This window comes from Mya arenaria, chromosome 5 (genome assembly GCF_026914265.1).
Source record: "Mya arenaria isolate MELC-2E11 chromosome 5, ASM2691426v1".
Taxonomy (NCBI): domain Eukaryota; kingdom Metazoa; phylum Mollusca; class Bivalvia; order Myida; family Myidae; genus Mya; species Mya arenaria.
Window position 1 is genome coordinate 54520551 of NC_069126.1, and position 24148 is coordinate 54544698.

At 32.9% G+C, this 24148-nt stretch overlaps 1 protein-coding gene and 1 long non-coding RNA gene across 2 annotated transcripts in view; both read right to left on the reverse strand.

Moving 5' to 3' along the window:
- Positions 1 to 24148, reverse strand: part of LOC128235799 (hemicentin-1-like) — an 89576-nt gene that overhangs the window by 19342 nt on the left and 46086 nt on the right. The window contains exon 5 of the mRNA XM_052950594.1: positions 23014 to 23325. Within this exon, the coding sequence (XP_052806554.1) occupies positions 23014 to 23325 (312 nt within the window). The remainder of the gene's footprint in view (positions 1 to 23013; positions 23326 to 24148) is intronic.
- On the reverse strand, positions 4993 to 15796 carry LOC128236052 (uncharacterized). Its single transcript, XR_008261230.1, has 4 exons — positions 15659 to 15796; positions 11231 to 11304; positions 5881 to 6003; positions 4993 to 5474 (listed from the first exon to the last, which is right to left on the reverse strand). It is a non-coding gene; the product is annotated as an uncharacterized LOC128236052 (long non-coding RNA).

A 24148-nucleotide genomic window follows, 5' to 3' on the forward strand; every position in this document is an offset into this window, starting at 1 on the left:
CCTGGAAATTGCGCGCAACACATCCTTTTAATGTAGTGATGATTTGTATAAAGTTATTTGAAAATCGCTTTATTAGTTACCAAGTTATGGCCCGGACACGGAATTGCTAACGGACGAGTTACAAAGATGTGGCCCGGACACAGAATTGCTAACGCCCCCCATGGTGATTCTAGTCTTTGAGTTATGGCCTGGACATGGAATTGCTAACGTCCCCCCATAGTGATTCTAGACTTTGAGGTATGGACCTGGCAATTGCATGTGACACATCCTTTTAATGTAGTGATGATTTGTATAAAGTTATTTGAAAATCACTTTATTAGTAACAAAGATGTGGCCCAGACACAGAATTGCTAACGCCCCCCCCCCGTGGTGATTCTAGTCTTTGAGGTATGGACCTGGAAATTGCGCTCGACACATCCTTTTAATGTAGTGATGATTTGTATAAAGTTATTTGAAAATCGCTTTATTAGTTACCAAGTTATGGCCCGGACGCGGAATTGCTAACGGACGAGTAACAAAGATGTGGCCCGGAAACAGAATTGCTAACGCCCCCCCCATGGTGATTCTAGTCTTTGAGGTATGGACCTGGAAATTGCGCGTGACACATCCTTTTGGACACGGAATTGCTAACAGACGAGTAACAAAGATGTGGCCAGGACACAGAATTGCTAACGCCCCACATTGGTGATTCTAGTCTTTGATTTATGATCTGGACATGGAATTGCTAACGTCCCCCCCATTGCTAATGGATGAGTAACAAAGATGTGGCCAGGACACAGAATTGCAAACGCCCCCCATTGGTGATTCTAGTCTTTGAGTTATGGCCTGGACATGGAATTGCTAATGTTCCCCCCCATGGTGATTCTAGACTTTGAGGTATGGACCTGGAAATTGCATGTGACACATCCTTTTTAATGTAGTGATGATTTGTATAAAGTTATTTGAAAATCACTTTATTAGTAACAAAGATGTGGCCCAGACACAGAATTGCTAACGCCCCCCATGGTGATTCTAGTTTTTGAGGTATGGACCTGGAAATTGCGCGCGACACATCCTTTTAATGTAGTGATGATTTGTATAAAGTTATTTGAAAATCGCTTTATTAGTTACCAAGTTATGGCCCGGAAACAGAATTGCTAATGCCCCCCATGGTGATTCTAGTCTTTGAGGTATGGACCTGGAAATTGCGCGCGACACATCCTTTTAATGTAATGATGCTTTGTATAAAGTTATTTGAAAATGACTTTATTAGTGACAAAGTTGTAACCCCCCCCCCATGGTGATTCTAGTCTTTGAGGTATGGACCTGGAAATTGCGCGCGACACATCCTTTTAATGTAATGATGCTTTGTATAAAGTTATTTGAAAATGACTTTATTAGTGACAAAGTTGTGGCCCGGACACGGAATTGCTAACGCACCCCCATGGTGATTCTAGTCTTTAAGGTTTGGACCTGGAAATTGCGCGCGACACATCCTTTTAATGTAGTGATGATTTGTATAGAGTTATTTGAAAATCGCTTTATTAGTTACCAAGTTATGGCCCGGACACGGAATTGCTAACGGACGGACAGACGGACAGACAGACGGACAGACGATGGAGGCCATAACATAATACGACCCTTCGGGCGTATAAAAAGTTTATCTTGCCTTTATGTGTCAAATACATATTGCAAGTTATATTAAATTGCCTCTGAGCAAAAAAAAAAACAATCATACTAAATGACAGCCAACACTCTTTATGTCCTCATATTCAACATTCCATTGTGAATAAACACTTAGTGTATCTTTCACCTTAGAGGTAGGGACATGGGTCTTGCACACGACACGTTGTCTTGGTATGTTGAAAACATATGGCATTTTCATTTTAAAATCTGTCCATATAAGAGAAAGTCACAGCGCGGACACGACAGCCTATAATTTCCTTCAGGTTGCCATGGCAACCAGAGTTCTGCAAGGAATTAATTTTTTTTAACAATTTTGAAAAAGCACCAACCAAGGATCATTCCTATAAAGTTTCATCAAAATTGTCCAAGCGGTTTAGGAGAAGATGATTGTAACCAATTGTTGACACTTTTCCTTTAGGTTGCCATGTCAACCAGAGTTCTAAATGGAATTAATTTCTTTGAACAATTTTGAAAAAGCACCAACCAAGGATCATTCCTATGAAGTTTCATCAAAATTGTCAAAGCGGTTTAGGAGAAGAAGATGATTATAACCAATTGTTGACATTTTCCTTTAGGTTGCCATGGCAACCGGGCCAAACAAAATTATGTGAACAAATTTAAGAGAGGTCCATGCAAGGACACCTCAAACCAAATTTGCTGAAGATCTATCAAGGGGTTCATGCGAAGAAAATGTAAAGTTTTTTTACTAATTTTAGCTCTGGTGGCCCTTAAAAGGGGCCAAACAAAATTATTTGAAAAGACCTGACAGAGGCCCATGCTAGGATGCTTCAGACTTGAAGATCCATCAAGCAGTTAATAAGATCAAGTTGTTTAAAGGTTTTTCTATTTTTTGCTCTGGTGACGCCTAAAAGGGGCCAAACAAAACCATTTGAACAAAGTTGAGACAGGACCATGTAAGGATGCTACATATCAAGTATGGAGTCATTCTGACCTTTACTTTCAGAGGAAAAGATGTTCAGTGACAAGACAATGTAAAAACAAATGACCCTGAGCAAGGCCAATTTGACCCCGGGACAATAATTTGAATACCTTTGGTGTAGGTCCACTAGGTAACACTATATACCAAATATGAAAGCTCTAGGTCTTATATTTTGGAGAAAAGGATTTTAAAGTTTTATTATATAAGACTATATAAAAACAAATAACTTTCAGGGCGGGGCCAATTTTGACCCTGTGGCAATAATTTGAACAACTTTGATAGAGGTCCACAAGATGATGTTGTATACCAAATATCTAATCTCCTGGCCTTACGGTTCTGGAGAAGAATATTTTTAAAGATTTACTATATAACACTACGTAAAAACAAGGACCCCCTAGGCGGGGTCAATTTTGACCCTGTGGCAATAATTTGAACAAATCTGGTAGAGGTCCACTAGATGATGCTGTATACCAAATATCTAAGCCCTGGGCCTTACATTTCGGAGAAGATTTTTAAAGATTTACTATATAACACTATGTAATGAAACTAGTGACCCCTGGGGCGGGGCCATTTTTGACCCCAGGAGAATAATTTGAACAAATTTTGTAGAGGACCACTACATCATGACACATACCAATTTTCAAGGTTCTAGGCCTTGTGGTTTTTGAGAAGATTTTTAAAGTTTTCCCTATATAAGTCTATGTAAAACAAGTGACCCCCGGGGCAGGGCCATTTTTGACCCCAGGGGGATAGTTTTAACAATTTTGGTAGAGGACCACTAGATGATGCTATATACCAAATATTAAGGCTCTAGGCCTTGTGGTTTTGAAAAATAAGATTTTTAAAGTTTTTCCTTTCCGTTGCCATGGCAACCAGAGTTCTGCATGGAATTCAATTCTTTGAACAATTTTCAAAGGGGACCACCCAAGGAACATTCCTGTAAAGTTTGGAAGAAATTGGCTAAGCGGTTTATGAGGAGATGTCATTTAAAGTAAAAGTTTACGGACGGACGACAGACGGACGCCGGACAGATTGTGATCACAAAAGCTCACCTTGTCACTATGTGACAGGTGAGCTAAAAACATTTACTTATTAATTATTATAGCACTGCGCATAGTAATATACTTTTCATTTTTTCATTCCCCCCCCCCCCCCCCCGGAATATATGGCATACACAAACCAAACTTATACTCTCAATTGTTTCAAATGAACATTATTATTTATTAACTATTTTGATTCAATTAGCATTCACATTTAGTCAAGTCACCATGATTTGCATTTGAATTTTTGCTATTTGTAACATTAGACATACCTTATATACTTCATTTGTACCAAATTTAAACAAATAACGATCTGTATTATAAGATAGCACAATTTGAAAAAAAAATAAAAAACTTTTATTACTTAATGAATTGCTTAAACAATAAACATACATTTTTCCATCCTTTTTTATGAAATTCAAAAGCCATTGCATTACTCTTCATATTGACAAACAAGAAATAAAAATAGTTCATGTATGTAATCATCTATTTTATTTAATTTAAACAATCATTTGATATCATTATAATTTAGTTCTTACAAATCATGTAAGTAATTTCACTTTCAATAAATTGAGAGTTAATAAACAGTCACATGACAAATTCCTTTTATTGGATCTTCAATGTCAGATGGAAAGCTATTATTAAGGACCCAAGTGATGTTTGTTCCTGCATCTGAACTGCCTAAATTGCAGCCAATTAGAAATTTTGCATTGAATGTTACATATTTGGGTTAATTAAGGGCTATAATACCTGTCCCGACAATTTTGAAGATAGAACTTAGGAAAAGTTATTGACTGGCTAAAAGAAAAATATAAATTGAGGAATATAGGCAATGTAATCTTTACAGATATACAAAAATGATTCGCAGATACATATTTAGACTTATCGACATTTTACTTAATATCAAAAGGTTCTTACAAATTATTTATAATATTATTCTTCATATACATACACAATTATTTAGTAAACAGTACTGTTTCAACAATTCAAACAAATACATAGTTACAAATCAATTATTGCTGTATTATGGCAAACACTTGGTGTTCCATCAGTACTTTAACTGAACTGGAACCTCAGATCAACCCATAAAGAAATGGAGTCTAGTAACTTCCCACTCGCCTGCCTCTTGGAACAACTGGGCCATGATTTTACCAGTTACCAGTAAGTGTTCTTTTAGACCATCATGTTGGTCAAAAATGTAATAAGACAAATCAAGACTGTCCGTAACTGGAAATCGGACCTGTTTCAATACATAGGCCACACTTTTTTATCCAACTCCTTCCAAATGATGGGTAGTGACATGGACATTCCTCAATCTAACTTCTGCAGTGACTTCATCCATTCCTTTAGTCAAATACGGACAGTGTGAGCTGTTGAGATAGACAGCTCCTGTGACATCACATTTTATTGTGAAGAATGTCCAGCATAGATGGCTTGTCATCTAATGTAGCTAATATGTCCGCCCGGTCAGCTCAATCGGTAGAGCGTTGGACTCTGAATTGGACAACCCGGGTTTGATTCCCGGGCGGACCAGGTCACCTCTGTTGTGATTGGTTATGAAATCCTTTCTACGACCATTCGCACTGTACCACTGCACCTGGCATGTACAGAAGTTGTCAGTTCCTTGCAGAGGTGAAGGCACCTAGTACTGGTTCTGCCCAGGATAGGTGTGCGGTGGTTGAACTGTCACTCTCAGGGACCCTTCAATGTGCTCACGCCGGGACCCGGAGTATAAACTACTAACACCACCACCTGGCAGCCTGCTATGAAGCTTGTCCATAGCCCCATATGTGTGGCCAGTCATCCATTATCCCCATTTTAATGATAATCTGAAAATAATCCCAAGCACATTTATATGCATATTTATTATATCATATCCGCTTCCATACACTTATCTTCTCTAGGATGTTCAAACAGGCTTGATGTGACAATACAAAATGTGAAGACAAATAAACAGTGAGATACAACAAGTACATTGAATTTTCTGTCTGATTTAAAATGATTTGTAATATAAACAGGACAGGTGAAACTTCCTATTCGACAAATATCTTTTTTTATTGTCATTTCCAAGCATTTTTTATGATTAGATTATTTAATATTTCATAACTTAAATACTATCAGGAAGTCATAAGATTAACCATCTATATATATATAATAAATCGTATATATATATATTTAATATATAAAAACAAGTCATTATACAATTGATATACACAAATTAAAAGGTATTTATACTTCTGAAACACTGTTGCACAAGCCACTGGGCACAAAGAGGTTGATGAAGGTTTTCCTGATGCCCTTTGAGGTTTCCCCACAATAATGAGAAAGATGACCTCTGAGAGAGATGGTGGTTATTTCCTGAAACATTAAATTTATACATGTTGTATATAATTTAAAAAAAGGACACTTGACAATATACAGAATGCTGTACATAAAATTCATAAGTCCTATAAATAAATGCTTTTGAAAAATTCCAGAACGTATAAACAGCAAAAACCCAAAACCTCTTGATTTTGTTCTCAATTGGCCAACAGAGGAAGTATTTTTTTTTTCAAGAATCCATGAAAACCAGTGATATAAAACTGCTGACAAAAAATTAGATCATGCATTTTTCTTTAACTGTTAGTAATAGTTTAACCCACAAAACATTGGCTTTCAAACGAAAATACTGCAAATCTGCGATATGATCTATGTCAGCAGTCTTTTATCATTGGTTTGCAGATACTATTAAACCCCAAAATTTGCTCTTTCCAAGACAAAAAAAATAAAAAATTTGTAAAAACGGTAAATTTGGGAGAGTGCATGCAGCTTTAATAATAATTAATATATTCTTGTAATGAAGCTGTTATGTGCTAAAAATAGAACCCAATGAAAAATAAGCATATCCTAATAAGCCTAGCTTTATATGAAGTATTTACTGAATCAAATAGACATATATAGGCAAATGACTGAAAAGCTACCATAATTAAAGCTGCACTATCACAGATTAAACATTTCAACAACTTTTTAATTTTTGTCTTGGAACAAGCCAATTTTTGCTACAATCCATGGAAACCAGTTAATAAGACTGCTGACAAAAAATTAGATCGCGGATCTTTATATTTAAGTTCATAAATTGATGTTTTATGCATTTTTCTTAAACCGTTAGTAAGGGTTTTAAGCTCTAAAACATTTTCGAAAATATGAAAATCTAAGATCTGTTTTTTTATCAACAATCTTACATCAATGGGTTGCAGATATTTACGCAAAAATTTGCTCTTTCCAAGACAAAAATAAAAAAGTTGTAAAAAATGGTAAATCTGTGAGAATGCAGCGTTAAGAGTATTTTTTAAACTTATAATGAAAGTCATTTGCATTTATTTTATATAAGCACGAAAACTAATGTGTTATTTATTCTGAACTCCTTTATAAAAATGTAGGACAAAACACCCCATGTCATTTTTGACTAAGGGGACAAAACACGTCCAACCCATTTAGACAGGGTTGACAAAACAACCCAGATCATTTTGACATGGTGGACAAAATAACCAGGAAAATATTGGCAGTTCAAAAAGTTAAGACCCCCCTCCCATTCTACCAACACTTGAAAGATTAAAACTAATTGGCCATTATCAAGATGTGTTTTATTACCCCCAATAAACACATTTTTTCACTTAATTTATTAGGTTTAGAAATGTTACTATGGAGATCTTTATCACAGCATAAGGAAGACACAGTGACTTTAATCATAAGGATTTGCTACAAAGCTACAGTACAAATATTAAGTTCAGCATTATGATAATCCTTACTTCAAAACACTCTTCTTAAAAAGGTGTTCAAGGCCAAAATCTAATATTCATATTCATTACAGGCTGCTTTGCATGACAATTATTAATTTCAGATATTTGCTTTAAGCAATTTATTTTTAATTATAAAAACACTTTCTCATAGTTTTCAGTTTTCATCTTCTTTTTGATATTGACATGTTAATATTAAAGGGGCCTCATGTGTTTTTAATATTTACGTTAGTCTTATATTAAAGCTGCAACCTCACAGATTGAACGTTTTGACAACTTTTTTTTAAATTTTTGTCTTCGAACAAGCGAATTTTTGCGTAAATATCTGCAAACCAGCGATAAAAGACTGCTGACAAAATATCAGATTGCAGCTTTTCATACTTCCATCCAAAATTGATGTTTTATGCATTTTTCTTAAACTGTTAGTAGCAGTTTAAGCTGTAAAACATTAAATTTGGAATGGAAATATCAAAATCTGAAATCTAATCTTTAGTCAGCAGTCTTTTATCACATAAGCAGGTATTTACGCAAAGAAATTCTAATACATAACGTTTAAATAAAAAAGTTGGAAATCAATACATACACAAGTTGACTAACATATATTTTGAATAATAAACCTTAAATTACTTTCCAAAGAATGCATTTAAGGAAAAGTTACTTACTGAAAACAAGACTGTAACAATGCATGTATTTTAAAGTGAAAACGCATATATATTATGTATTTTAAAAATGTAATCCTTTATACTTTTTACTCTTTCTGTTTTTAAAAAGGATGTAACCCTAACCAAATCATTTTATTTTTGGCCCTACTATAACACAATCAAGAATTTAGCCCCACATTCCAGAATGCAGGGCTTAAATTGTGTTATCATTTTGATCACTGACATGACATCATTGACAAAATAAGGATTCAAAAATCTTTGTTTCCGCCCAACTGACCCTATTTTTATCCTTCTGATCCTTTTTTGTTTTTGGTGTTTTGATCAATATGTGCTTTTTTAGTAAAGACCTTAATAATTCCCTGATATAGGTCAGTTTGCCAAAGAAACATGGTCCTAAAAAAAACAACAGTTACCGTATGCCTACCTTTTTTGATATTTAAATGGAAACTATGAATACTTTTTTTTGGCCTAAGCAACAATTTTTGTTTGAAGCCAGATGTGCATACTGTGTATTTTTTTACTTAATTACATTGTATTGTCTGCGAATTACCAATATCAAATCCATTGTCCTATTTAACAGGAGAATGGTTTTGATATTGGTCCCATGTATTATCATTATAAAAAGTGTAGGAATTTTATTCAAGACCATTTGCAACATGTGTCATGTTTGGTGTCAATATTATGCTTGAATTATCATAGTTTATATTTGTCATTGTTAGATATTTAATTTGTATAAAAAAATGAGCAATAATAAAACCTCTAAAGTTATTTCCTCAGTTGGTAAGAATTACACCTGTTGTTGTTGTTGGGTTAATAAAAGTCTGCTTGCCTATGGCTCCATTATGGCTTGACCCTGTCAAACCCCCTAGTGTGACTGAAACATATTTGTGAGGCCAAAGGGGATCTATCTTCATTGAATGTCAGTATTTATTTTAGCTCCACCCCTTTTACTTGACCTGGCATCGCCCCTTTCACTGAACCTGACATCTGATTGGCTGAATGAATATGCCTTTTAAAGGTTTCCTTATGACTGACAGCCCCAACCCCCCACAGAGAAAGACTGGTCATTTGAGACAATCACTATCATATTTTGAAAAGGGGGCTATATGCATGACTATGAATTGGCTTGTAATTGATTTAAGATAATGATCATTATCTGCAGTTATGCACTTAAATTCATAAAAAATTCATGTTCCTTATACTATGAAAATTATGGAAGAAATACATGACTGTCAATTTAGAATTGAACTTAATTTCCATGTAAATATCCTTAAATTGTATAACATGTCGAAGGCAAAATGTAGATTTTCACAGATTGAAACAATTGCTAAAAGGCATGTTCATTTTTTTCAAGATAATGACATTAATAGAAGGTTTCTACTTTTGTGTAAGGTTTTCTGAATTTAAACATTTTTTTTTCTCTTCAAGTCTCTTAACATTACCAAATAAAAAGAACTGTCCTCCAGTTTGTATTATGTAGAATAAGATGTAATTTGGAAGTAACTGTAATTTGTTACAAAGATGGTTTAACCAAAACTTAATGAAAATCCCACATTGATTTCGTGCATTTATATATATATATATATATATATATATATATATATATATATATATATTAATACATATAGCCCGGAATAGTTGTAGCCCGGAATTATAGCTATTCTGGTTTTTCCGACCTAATCCTCCGGTACAAACAAAATTAAACCGTTGTAATATACACACATTACTTCGGAAACAATAGAGTCATTGGACTGTTACATGAATTATAATAGCTCGAAATTCACCTTTTATTTGTTACTTCCGGGCTATATGTATTAACATAACAGGGTTTTCCCATGCTGGTACAAATAAAAGGCGAATTTCGAGCTATTGAAATTCGTGTAACAGTCCAATGACTCTATTGTTTCCTACGTATAATTCCGGGCTACAACTATTAAGAGCATATACTATCACACTCATCTGATATATTGGGGATTAAATTTATGTACCAGTACATTATCTTACAGAATGATAGTGATAGTCATTATCAAATTATTATCCTGATTAATAAGTAAGTTGTTGAGTGAAAACTATTTTTAAATTGAGACAATAAGGTGGATGACATTGTTAAGTTATCGAAAGCTTTGAAGATTTTATACAAAAGTTATAAGTTGTCTCAATTTATGATTTCGAAAACCATTAAATTGGCAGGCCTAAGCATCATGAGCCACTCACAGACTTTGATGGAATTGGTAAAAGACAAAAAATAAATATTTACTTTCTTAGTGTTGCAATGCAAAAGATACTGGGCCTCCTTTCTATCAGTAAAACATTCTTCAAGCTTTTTTCCATTTGCCAAATAATGGAAAATTATTTGAACTTGATTTTGAAAAATAATTATTTTTTATCCTGACTATATAATTATTTAGTCTTTAAAACAGACTCTCTTCCTTTTAAACTCTAAAATATCTTTAAAAATAAAATAAAATACATTTAAACCCATTAAGATTTAATTAATTATTTAAACAGGCCGGTCTGCACTGCTTTTTCAGTAAGGATTTTAGTCAAAATCATATCTTCGTAAGAACAAGACAGTACACCATAGGTAATTATGACCCCCCCCCCCATAATTATGCATATTATGCATATTTGTATACATGTATTAGCTAGACAATATACAACGATAAGTGTAATTGTATATATTAGTGAGCAAATAAATGCATTAATAAATAAATAAATACAGATTTATACTGGTAAATAAATTTATAAATATAAATATTTTAGGAAAGATAAACATTAGATAAAAAATATTATCAAAGCCTTTTTAGCCATATTGTATTGGCTGGTGGGGTTACTCAAAATTACCGTGCATGGTCCGCTTACAACCAATTAAATATTTTCAATAGCTCTGAGAATGATTCATACAATCTTTGATATGATGTCAGTTTTTTTTACATGGCATGGCTTGACTTGATCAATATAAATTTTATATTATATGACTTGCACAATTCACATGACTTTTCATATATATACTTTAAGTTTTGTGCGATAATAGATCTTTGATCTAAATTTGTGATTCAAAACTTAAAGATACATATATATATATATTTACTGCTTCGGAATCACACTTTACACACAAGACATGTTAAAATAGATTATTGTACTCACTGTTTTTTAATTTAAGTTTATTCATCAAACTCTGTCACTCTAGCTGTCTCTGTATTATCAGCATCACACATCAACTAAAAAATAAAAATAATAAGAATTATAACAAGAAAGGTTCAAGTAGTTAAAAAATATATGGGCTGGCATTGGACATATAATGTCATTGGACATATAATATAACAATTTACCATGATTCCATGAAATAATTTTTACAAACTAGCAAACCTGAACTCTTTAGTATTTTTTTTACATCTTTGTGAGATTTTGCATAAAGCATCTATCTAATTCTTTGTTAATTTACCACATTAAAATTAAAATATATTGATTAACTGTACTTTTATTTATTTTATAAATATCTTATATGTTGTGCACCAGTCAATTGTAACCCTGGCGCCCCCAGGTCCAGGGAATAGCGGGGACTTTAACTTTCGGTCCAGCCAACCCTGGGTCTAATCCCCTCCCCTGCGGGAACGAACTGATGGTAAAACCCCGGCCAAATGCCCCTGCACACCAGAGACTCTATATAAGGCCCAATCTCGGCTAAATTTGGCTCAAAGACAAAACCACTGCGGTCACCCCGCCCTGCGTGGCCACATAGAAAGTAAAAACACGGCCCATTTCCCGACTATTCCCAGTATACCCCCGGACCAGGGGGGGGGGGGCGTGGTTAGTAACCGTTACAATTGACTGGTGCATTGGTTATAATAACTGAGAGGCCTCAAAGATGCTCACATGACTGTGACATTTTGACCTTTTAGCAGATTAGAACAAAGAAAGGATTTTTAAGAAATATACTCAATGAAACAGAGTGAAACTTTATTCAGGGGCTATACACCGTATGATGAAATAGCGAAAGAAGAGAAAATTGTCGAAAACTGACATGAATTTGGTATCAATGTGTACAATGCATTGAAACTAACTAACTGAAGTACCACATAGTTTACAATTAATTGATTTTTCACATTTTTTTTTCCATTAAAAAAGATTACTAGGTGGGTATACCTAGTATAATTAATTTTTATGTGTGATTGGCTAGTCGATGTTATCACTTAATGTTACCAAGCTAGGTATATATTAAATCAAATAAACAAATGTAAACTTTCATAGCAGTGGATACAACACTGGACTGCAATTTTGGCGACCACAGTTTGAACCCGGTCTCTCTTATTTTTTCTTTACATTTTGATATTTTTTTTACCAATTATGATATCAAAAGGATAAACATTTTATTGAATAATTGTCCTGTATACTGGGACTGACCCTACTGTTTGTATAGTCCATTGGTTAAAGAAAATAGATTAAAAAAGAGAAAAAAATAATTGTATTTAGTGTGTGTTTAAGGTAGCACTACCCTAATGAAAACCTCCACTTGAAATGCTTCATTTTAATGTTTTATCCTTTATTGTTAAGCACATACCTACACATCTTTTGTGGGTTCATGTGAGCAGTTCAACTTCAAAGCAACCCAGAAGCTGACATACATGCCATATCCCCCGGAGGGGGAAAAATCCCCCGGAATTTCGACCCATCCCCCGGTCTCCCGGAGGGGGATGAAAATCCCCCGGAATTAAAAAAAGTGTGTTTAAAATTACGCAAAATTATCACAGGGTTTAATTATATATGCCTGTTTACAGTTATAATGCCCTTCTTGTTTTAACAACACCAATTGGGTGACACTTAATAAGTCAGCAGGGCACATTTCATGCATTGTTTTGATTGAAACTGTCAGAATTTGCATAAGAAATGTCAATTAGACTGGTCAGATAAAAGGACGATTTTCATTGGTTAAAACTATAGGTTTTATCCAATCAGAGAGGATGTAACAAATTAAAGTGTTTAAACATGTGTCATTGTCATCAAAATGATTTATGATTTAAAGGTGACAATACATTATTTGGTAAAGAAAAGGATTAAAATAACTAATAGACAATGCTGTTCTTTGTTATGACCCACTAATATGTTTACATACATGACATGACCTTCATCTCAAATATCGGAAAATAACAGAACTTCCAGAAGAGAAACTAAAAGTAGACAATTCGGATGAAATGACTTTTATTTATTTTAATATTATGGTGGTGATGTTTTTTATTTTTTGATGAATGCCAAAAGATGATATGTTAATGAACTTAAACAATAAATTATGCATTTGCTTTTTATCAGAAGCAAACAAATCTGACTATTTGGGAATTGAAATGAAAAATATTGATAAATCATTCCATTCTCTCTATTAGTCTGAAAGTCATCATTTATGATCATAATGAGCAGATTTTGTATCCAATTTTAGAGGAAGGTAAGCCCATTAAATTGTCTCTGAAACATATTTTTCTGTGAAGTATTCTATTTTGCAAGTGAGTGCTTTTATTATGCAATATGGCTGTGTCTCATTAAAATATAGATGAAGTGCTGGAAAAAGGGGAAGACAAGGTAAATTGGCACGTGTGTCATGCCCGTAATGCTACATGGCGATGATGAAAATTCTCTGGTATGTGACCCAAATCCCCTTAAATTCTGGACATAATGCCCGCGGGAGTCTTGTTTTTTTTGTACTTGCGTCTTAAAATACTTTGAAATTTTGTCGAATTAGACCTGCTACAAAAAACGCCTGAATACTACCAAAATCCCCCTGAATTTTCAGACTTTTGAACATTAATCCCCCTGAATGGTCTCAAGAAAATATGGCATGTTTGGAAGCATCTTTTTATTTTCCATTTCATTAGCTTACATTTTTCAACAGTAGTTTTATTAGAAAATAGTTATTTTCTTATACCGAAGGTAAAACATATACTGTTTTTTTTTTTGCATAATGTTCCTAAAAGTTTAAAGATATTTCATATTGATAAGGAACAGGTCATGAGTATTTTTTTAACTTGTTGATTTCGCTGTAAAATGACATTCACAAGCTAAATCTTAGTAGACCAAAGAATTGTACGTTTACGGATTTTTGTATCTTTTTTGATATGGCAAATCCTTCACATACAAATTGTTTAGTATCAAAAGTGGGTAGTTATTCCGATCGGGATTCTGGGTTAAAGCATTTAACATCTCAAAAATATCATAAAACAAGAAATATTACCAGATTATATAATTTTATATCAGTTCCATACATAAAAATGTCATATCCTAGGAATAATTATGAGTTTGACGTTTATTTTTCATTTCTTGCTGTCAAAACATAGCGATATATACATGAAGGGCACCTGCAAGGCTTCAGGGCACAATTTTTAAACAACTGGAACATTTCGGCCATGGCTGAGTTGTTACGATTGTATTTACGAGGTCTATCTAGAAGCTTGTCAGTGGTGGCCGAGTTATTATGATTGGGTCGAGTTGTTCCGCTTGGCATAATTGATGTCTGTGTCAGTCAACTTTTGTTTTATTGGAAAGGTAAATAATGTGTTTTAATGCAAAATAACTTTTCACTTACATGGTAAAGTATGAATATAAACCTTTATGATCAATTTAAACCATAAAATACTTCACTTAATACAATTTCAATATTTTTCAAAACACCCCCGGTTTTTGCACAAACCCGTTTAGACGTTACTGGCTAAGGTCACAAATCCGAACACTTTCTGATGTTTTTTACAATTATCTTGGAGAGTTTATGTTGTAGTAAGTTAAACTTTCGTATGAAACATCTTTGGTTCATGTGAAAACAGCTGTCAAAGTACAGATTCACGATTTCGTCAATATTATGTCGAAAATCGTTCAATTTTATGGATAGTAAATCACCCTTCAAAATACGCTATGGAGGGCACAAATACCTAACACTTGAAAAGCGAAAATACATAGTCATACAATTATAATTAAAAAGTATGCTATATTAAATAAATGGCATTTTTTAGAAAAATGCTTAACAAAACAAGATGAAACTTCGCAAGTGTGACCAAGGCAAGCCTCTGTATTGATCTAGATCATCAAATAATCGATCACGGTAAACAAACGCGTGTTTTAGCCGGTGTTCAGGATTTGTGCCCTGTTAGGAAATGTACCGTCACCCAGTAAGGATTGGAAGAATGTATTACACGTCTATAATTTTAGACTGGGGGGGGTGGGGGGGGGGTAGCTACAATAATGAGCGATTAGGGATACTTTTTTATGATTTTGACATTTCATGTGTATCCCTGTAACTGCCATAGTCTTAAAATCGTCAAAAGACCCATTGACGGTCATTTAGGTGGACTATGGGGGGGGGGCATGGTTACAATTGACTGGTGCAACCACTGGGACACCATTTTTTATTATTTTGATATTTCTTAAAATACTCGTTGACGGCTATTTAGGCAGAGTAGCCCCACTCCCTGTCGAAGTGTGGATAAGAAGAGGACTGTTTCAAGTGAACGTTCTTTACGAGATGTCCTACTTATTGACTGTTTATATATTCAAAAATCAAGACAAAAAATTAAATGGAAAAAATAAATGACTTACCAATGGGTGTTTGAGATATCCATTTGGCACCACTTTAGTGCCATTCATCGCTCTTCAAAGCTCCATAAAACAAAATCATTCGTCTAACACATTCCCGACATCTTAACACAGATGGTATTGATTACTGTGACATGTTTGTGTTAAACCGGTTTAAAGGTGCATTCACTCGAGTAAATAAAGTCAAAGATGCACTCTTAAGTACTGCCAGATAAGGTTTACCACAATTAATAATGTTGTTTCAATATTCCTAAAAGAATGAATAAATGTCGAAAACAATGGTTCTTATGAAGGATATCGAGTTAAATTTGAAAGAAATGAGCATTACACACGGTATTTCTACCTTATGAGACTATAGTAGACCACAATAAATCTTTTAGCATTTACCAATCATTTAATATTTTTTGCGCTTTCTGCTATTAAAAACACGGTTACAATCTTGTTATCAGTAATAAATATTTTCAATGAATGCATTATTTAGTATGTAATTAAAGGTTTATCAGTCACAATTGATGTTTGTTATATATGTGTATGTATTGATTTTGAATAACAGTGTCACTAAACAAAAAATAAACAAATTTACGCAATTTCACAACCTTTTTTCCAGTACTTCTGGATTACCCTGTATCCCCTGCCTCGAAACGAAAAGTTAACTTGGACGACATCGGTACGTTGTGGTTGGGGGGGGGGGTCACCCCCCCCCTCCTTCTGGCCACTAGTGCAATTGCAAAATTAATTTTGATGCGTGAGGGATATACTTAAGCGACGATGTTAACCATTGCTTCAATATTTATGCATGCATATGTGCTTGTTGGCATTTTGGGTGCCTTATTTCTGCATCAAAAATGCTCAACCAGGTATGAGTTTATTGTATAAGTTATAGCTCGTAGTTTGTAAAATGTGGTTCTTTAGCAAATTTGTTTTAAATACGAAATAAAAGGTGTTGCTTCCAAGGTATGCATGATCAAAATATCCATAAATTATGTATGAGTCCCTTTTGCTGAGTGGTTATGCTATTTATTTGTCCATGACGTAAAAAGCGTAGGTTCACCCCTGATTAAAACAAGACTTTATTTTCATACTTTTATTGTATTTTGTTCTGTAATTTCAGTATCAAAGAGTTAACTAATTATTTCAGACACATTACCTGAAAAATGATTATTTGGTGCCAATGAGGTACGAGTCCCTTTAAGAATGACAAAGTGTTTTTACAATCAGCTAGATAACAAGTTCATTTTTTCCACATATACAAGATGATTTACAAGTAATCATCATATGTGTATTTTTGCTTCACTGCTATCTTGTAGGATGACTGGCTTATATACTACTAACGGGTATGTAGTAAAGTGACAACATGGCATTAATTACCAATAGCGTTTATTTTGTAATGCAAAATTCACCAGCCTTACATTTTTGTACAGTTCGATATTTTTTCTAAAACATATACTAGTATTACTGTTTGAGGAAGGCATTGGCACATGATGCATGTTAACATTCTAAAATGCCTTGCAGCATTTTTAATGGTGTTTAGCTTGGACCAGCTCAAAACCAAACAATAGGGGTTGGAAAGTCTTTGGTTTAGGAGTTAAAAAGTCTTTAATATGGTTATTAAAATAATTCAACTAGGGGTTGAAAAGTCTTTGTTATAGGAGTTAAAGAGTCCAAACAGGTAGGGGTTGAAAAGTCTTTGAAATAGGGGTTTAAAAGTCTAAGGGTTGAAAACTGAAAAGTGTTCTTTTTTAGAAGGGTTAAAAAGCCTCTTAGGGTTGAAAGGTCCTGCTCCCCTGCAGAACAGTGTGTATGAAATAAACTATTATCTTAGGTAAAACATTTCATATGGATTTCCATCAATTAATTACATCTTCATTAAAAATCAAGAAAATGGTACATTTTCTGTGTAAAGGTACTGACAACCGAAATAACATTTTCAAGCGTAAAAGTGAGTATAGCTTTGAAAAAATGAATAAGTTCTTAGTCGTTTGTAACCACAACTTAATCGATTAAAAATGGCGTCTGAGGAGATGAAACTAGTGTAAAGATATTTAAAAAAATGGAATTTGTGTCACTGGTTGAGTAAGAATACTTCAGGTAATTTTTGATATGATTTATTGCATTCAAATTCATTAAAAGATGCTTAAATCTTATCGCTAAGATATCAGCACAGAAGTATTAGCTTGGAATTGGATGGATACAATGTCAGGACACAGGTAAACAATTAAACAAAACTTCAAATATATTCCTAAATAAATAAATAGGTGTTCTTTTAAGAGATTTAGGAAAGTTGAAATATTTTCCCATTAAAATTTATTGCCAGAACCTTCAATTGGATTAAGCCCATTGCCAATGTTACCAATTGGAAGATTCCAATGGGACAATGTTCCAATTGGAGTTTTCCAATTTCCTGACTTTTCCCATATTGAATTGTTGGAAATATCCAATTGGAAAAAATGGTCCACGGGATTTTTTTTTACAAAAAATGATAAAAAGTACTATAAACGCACTTTTTCTAGATAACATTATAACCATTAATGATAATGATTGTTATTAATCACTAATTCCTTTTTTGAAAATGTGGGAGAATTTTCCAACAAAAAATGTTGGGCTGATTTTCCAATTGGAAAAACCATTTTTCCAATGGGAAGGCCATTTTCCAATGGGACTCCCATTGGAAAATTTGACTTTAAATGCCCAAAAAACATATTTCTAAATTAAATTTCAGGAAACAAAAAATAACTCTTATTAATATTACCTAACACATTTTAAAAATACAAAAATAAAAAACATTGGGTGAAAAATAAAAAAAATAAGTTTGCAAAAATTCCGGATTTGCAAACTTAATCCGGATGCTGTTCATGATAGTCAAATCGTTTTTGACTAGTTTTCTTACAGAGTTGACCTTATGACCTTGTGATTTTCCCCATGCGACCAAATTTTAAAGTCTACCTAAATTACATAGAAAGAGGACATTCTGATCATAGTTTGGACAAAGTCTGACCAAAATATTTTAAAACTTGGTTTTGGACATGATTGTTGAAAGATTTGACCTAGTGACCCAGTTTCTGACATCATGCGACCATGTTTCAAATAGTTATTGGTTTTATCAAGAACACATTCTGATTAAGTTGATAATTATTGCATCTAGTATGTTTCTAACATCTTTTCCAAGATTTGACGTAGTGACCTTGTTATTGACACCACATGACCTAGTTTCAAACTTATCCTAGAGTTGATCAAGGAAAACTGTCTGATAAAGTTGCATGGATATTGGACCTAATATAATGTATTTTGTGTGTTCCAGACATAACTATAACCCATTGATTTGACCTAGAGACTTATTGATTTTTTGACACAACATGGAGTAAGTTTCAAATTAATGCTCGAGCTGATTAAAAACACTTCTGTAATGATGACCAAATATTAAGGATCTAGTGATTCGACCTAGTGAACTAATTTTTGACCCCATGTTAAAAAATAACAGCTTGACGTCGAATTTTACGCTTCCCTTATCTGCACAATGCTAATACCACCCCTCACTCCAATGGATAGTACTCCTGCAAACATTTATACTTACTGCCGAAAATGGTACCAAAATAACCATGAATAATTTATCTATCGAATGAAGTACGGGTGTTATTTAATTCTGTTGAATTAAACGAGCAAAAAGTTTCACAAGCATTTTTTTTTAATAAGTCGTTTTTCTGCCTGTCTTTGAATGTTTTGACCGACATTTTATACTTCCGATTTTGGATATTTGAAGAATTGTTCTGATTGTCAGTGACTTTACAAGGATACATTGACGTCTCCTGCATCGGTGAGTATAACTTTTATGAATTATTATGTAGTTTTTCTGCTTTTAATTTTACAAAAATAAAACAGGGGATAAATTTACAGGTCCAATTCGAAAGAGAACATCAATGCATCATCGAATTTCTGAATTCATTTTTTCGCAAGGGTATTTATAAACACATCGTTTCTGAGAGTGGCCAAAAACAAAAACATTTTGATGACTAAAAAGGCATGCAACTCAAAAGCCGAGAGAATCCTCATTAACCAGGAAGTATTTTTTATTTACTTAAAATGCCAACCACTGTAAATAGTAATTTATTTGGAGTAAACATTGAGGTAGTTTTATGCATATCATTGTTTCATGAATGGCTGTTCTTACTTTTTAACTAAATCTTGTGAGTATTTTAACACATTAATAAGTCTGCCAATTCATGGATGTTCAGATTTGTCATTTATTGGTCGTGTTTTCCCTTTTTTTATTTAATCTGTTCTTCCTTTCAGTGAGATTTTAAGCCATATATTACATCCATGCCACTCAAATTCAGCCACTCAGAATGATGGGAAGGATTGCAGAACTGAGGTAATAAAGATGCATAGATACCATAGTGAATATCTCATGAACATGCCATTTGCTTAATCTTCTTTGGATATATACTTTAATTTAAGTTATTGAGAACTCTTTATAAACTGTGACATAAATTTTGTATGATGACACATTTTATTATTTGTAAATAAATGCTTTTAATTTGACATTTTGTTCTGAGCTGTGAAGTTGAATTGATTCTTAAATAGATTATGATAAATACAAAACTGTGTATAGACATCAAACTTCATTACATCTACATATATATATATATATATATATATATATATATATATATATATATATATATATATATATATATATATATATATATATATATATATATATATATATATATATATATATATATATATATATACATAGTTGTCCCTCTCTGAATAAAACATATTAAATTATCTTTAATTTTTATTATTGATAGTTCATACAATATCACTAAGTAACGAATACTTCAATAATGATGGAAAAGTTTCAAATTTCAACATATCAATGTTTTAACGTGTAAATTTCAGGAATAATTTTTACGTTCTGTATAATTTGATTATAAAATCGCTCTGTAAAAATTATTAAACTTTTCAAACACTATTACTCTTCAAATTTATTGGAATTCCTGGTATGATAGGATTTCAATTGCTGTCAATAATTTTCAACTCAATGTTATGATTATTCATTTGAAAAGATTTTAAACTTCACATTCCATGAATGGCTGTTCTTACTTTTTAACTAAATCTAACACATTAATAAGTCTGCCAATTCATGGATGGTCAGTTTTGTCATTTATTGGTCTTTTTTACCCTTTTTTATTTAATCTTTTCTTCCTTTCAGTATTTTGTATTTTTTTGCTATATTAAAAATTTATAATGTGGACCTTTTGGAGGAATAAGTTGGAAAGGAAAAAAAATATATTATAAAGAAAAAGGAATTTGCTATGTACAAAAAGTGGACTAAAATATTGAACAGATGAAGTTTAAAATTAGAAAATCCTTACTTCCCTTTGTATGTACAATGTACTATGAAGTGTCTCACAGATTCATGATTTAATCTTGAAATTTGCTGACAATGTCATACTTTAATATATAAAATTATTCAGAATTACTAGATGGGTATAAGTTCACCTTTTTTACAATTGTCAGGCATATCAATGTAAGATATACTAACATATTTCTCCTTTTTAACAAAAAGCGAAGTTTCTTTTTTGCATTTTTTAATATTTTTATTGAATGGTTACCATGGCAACTAATTTTTTGTTTGCCTTTAATCTTCCTATTTATAATACTATTAATTGTAAAAATGCAACAGTCCATCAATGAATCGAAGAATGTTAATGTATTTTGACTTTTGCCTTATTGTTAGCTCATTCTTTAATTATACGGCATTCTTAAATTTCCTAAAAATAAACGTTTTTTTTACGATTTGTTATCGTGAAATAATTTGCTTAAAACATTGTTTAAGCTCTGATATTTAGAAATGTGTATTTTTTTTATTTTTTTTTAAAGTACTAGTTAAAAACAAACAACTTTAGACACATACGTATTTGCCGTTCATAAAATAAACGCTTTATTCTGATGGTTTGCAAATTCCAGGACAAAAATGCCATTAAATGATTGGCTGCTAAAGAAACTCATTTGATCAGTATGCATTTAAATAAACAAAGAATGGTACTCTTTACATTACGCATGCACAGACTGAATGGAGACAAAACACAATTTATGTCGAATTCCATCATATCATTATATAACTAATGTTAAGGTGTCATCTTATAACCTGTCTTACAAAGTCTTATTCATTACCATGTTTTCATCAAAAGTTGCCACAAAACCCTGAACATAAGCCAACTTTGATGAAAGCGAATAGGAACATTGCGAACTTTCAACTGCAGTTTCATAAAGTTTCATATCTTGACCTTTAATCAATTGACACCAAATAAATAAGGATCAAATACTAGTCAAGGATAACCATGGACTGATTTTTTTATAGTCCTTGGTCGTGCCGTTCTCAAATTATTATGCGGACTATCCTTTCTTAGACTGTTAGCCGTGGCCTTAATCTTTAGCCCATACTGACCTCTAAATCAATAAAAGATAAAGTGCGGCATACCACAAACAAGTCAAACCATTCTGAAGATATACAGTACCCCACAAAACAAACTTTACGGAAACCTAGAGTTAACTTGTCATCGTTTTTATTATTAAAACCGTAACTATACACACGTTGTCTTGTGTGATACCTTAAGGCAACATCCAAAAAAAAAAAAAAAAGCGAACCATATTGTCCCACAAACAATTAAATTAATGTGTTAAACCTACATGTAACGGTTGCAGATGATTATTTTCCCGTCCTACTTTTGGATTATTCAATCTCTGATCGCATGTAAAAATATAGTCCCAAGAAGCCTGTTTTCACAAATAATTTTTGAATTGTATTTTGTACAAATAGAACATAAAATTATAATAATATTCTTTAAATCTTTGACGTTTCCGTCTCAAAGATATATTTCAAACCGGTGACATTGAAAACATTTGCATGCGATCATTTTCTAATCTGAACATTGTCTTTGTTTAAAAAAAATTCTATCGTAATGTTAAAGTGTTTTTGATATTTATTAAATGTGGCTACTGTAAAAAGGTTACATGTTTCCTAGAAATGAAAAGATAAATATTTTTAGATGTATAATATCAAAAACTCTTCATGTAAGTTCAAATTTACTTCACAATTAAAATGAAGCTGTTATAAACACTTGAATGAAATTAAAAACAAAAAGAACACCTGTGGTTTTTTAGTCGTACTAGCGCAATTTTAAGGCCGGAGCCTGGCTTTAAGTGTGAGTTTCGTATCTTGCAAGATTTATATTCAACAGCTGACGCCAATGCTACCACCAAAAGCGACACAAAGTCTTTCACAATTCCTCGATTCTCCTTCTTCGATAAAGCGAAGAGCTTACAATCACATCTCTTTCTTTACAGAAACTTACATAGTACATCCATGGTGACATCCGAAGATACCTCTGTTGTAACTGGAGGTTTGCTGGTATCCGAAGGTGTCATCGTTCTTGTAACGGTACATTTGTAACTGCCTCCGTCCTGAATTCTGATTCCGCCGGTCCAGCTTAAAACTGAGTTGGAACTAACAACGGCACTTCCTTTTGTCCATGTGAAATCGTTTGTAGACGGATAAGGATTTCCAAAACTGTGACACGTCACCGTCTGAGAACTGTCTTTAATTATGCTAATTGCGACGCCCACTGGTGTACCGTCCACTTTGAATTCCGGTGTTGAAGGGGGATCTGTGAAGAAATATAGTTTTAAATATTTCAATCGTTACATAAATTTAAAAATCAGTAGATTGTAAATCAAATTATTTTGAGGTTGGGACAAATAATCTATTATTCTCTGATTAGTATGTCCAGTTAAGATCGCAACGCGTTTGTTTGTTTTGGTCTAAAAATATTTTTAAACACGTATAATCCATATTCAAATATTTACATATTTCATTGAGTACGGAACGAACGATTAATTTGTACTAAAATAAAAGCATCATTGTAAAATAATAACTGCACTTTTAAATCTTAGAGAAAAACCATGATATTTGACCGCCGGCTTGTGAAAACGACCCTTATCGAATATTTTGTCATTTTTTAAAAAAAAAATATGAAAATATACACTGTAATATGAAATAAGGCACTGCCTTGAACGGACTCTAGGTATGTTATCAACTACAGAAACTGCTAATGCCGTACAACTGTTCCTGGGTAAACAAGTGTAAAAGGCAGAATTGACATACCACGACTATGACTATGACTCATTAGATCATTTAGCTGCATCACAAGTAAGGTAAAGGGAATGCAAAATAAATTGAATATTTTAATGGTTGATGACCCCCTCAGCAATGTGAAATGTATATAAACCCCATGTAGTTGACGTTGTTAACACCATTTCATGTATGCAAATAGTATAAAAAATCTACAATAAGAGAATTTAAACTAAAGTAAAGACTTAATTACAATACATCTTTAACATTTACAAAATACATGCATATATATTAATCCATGACACATTAGTAATTGATATATAAATATAAACATAATATAGTAAAACTGTGATTGCTCG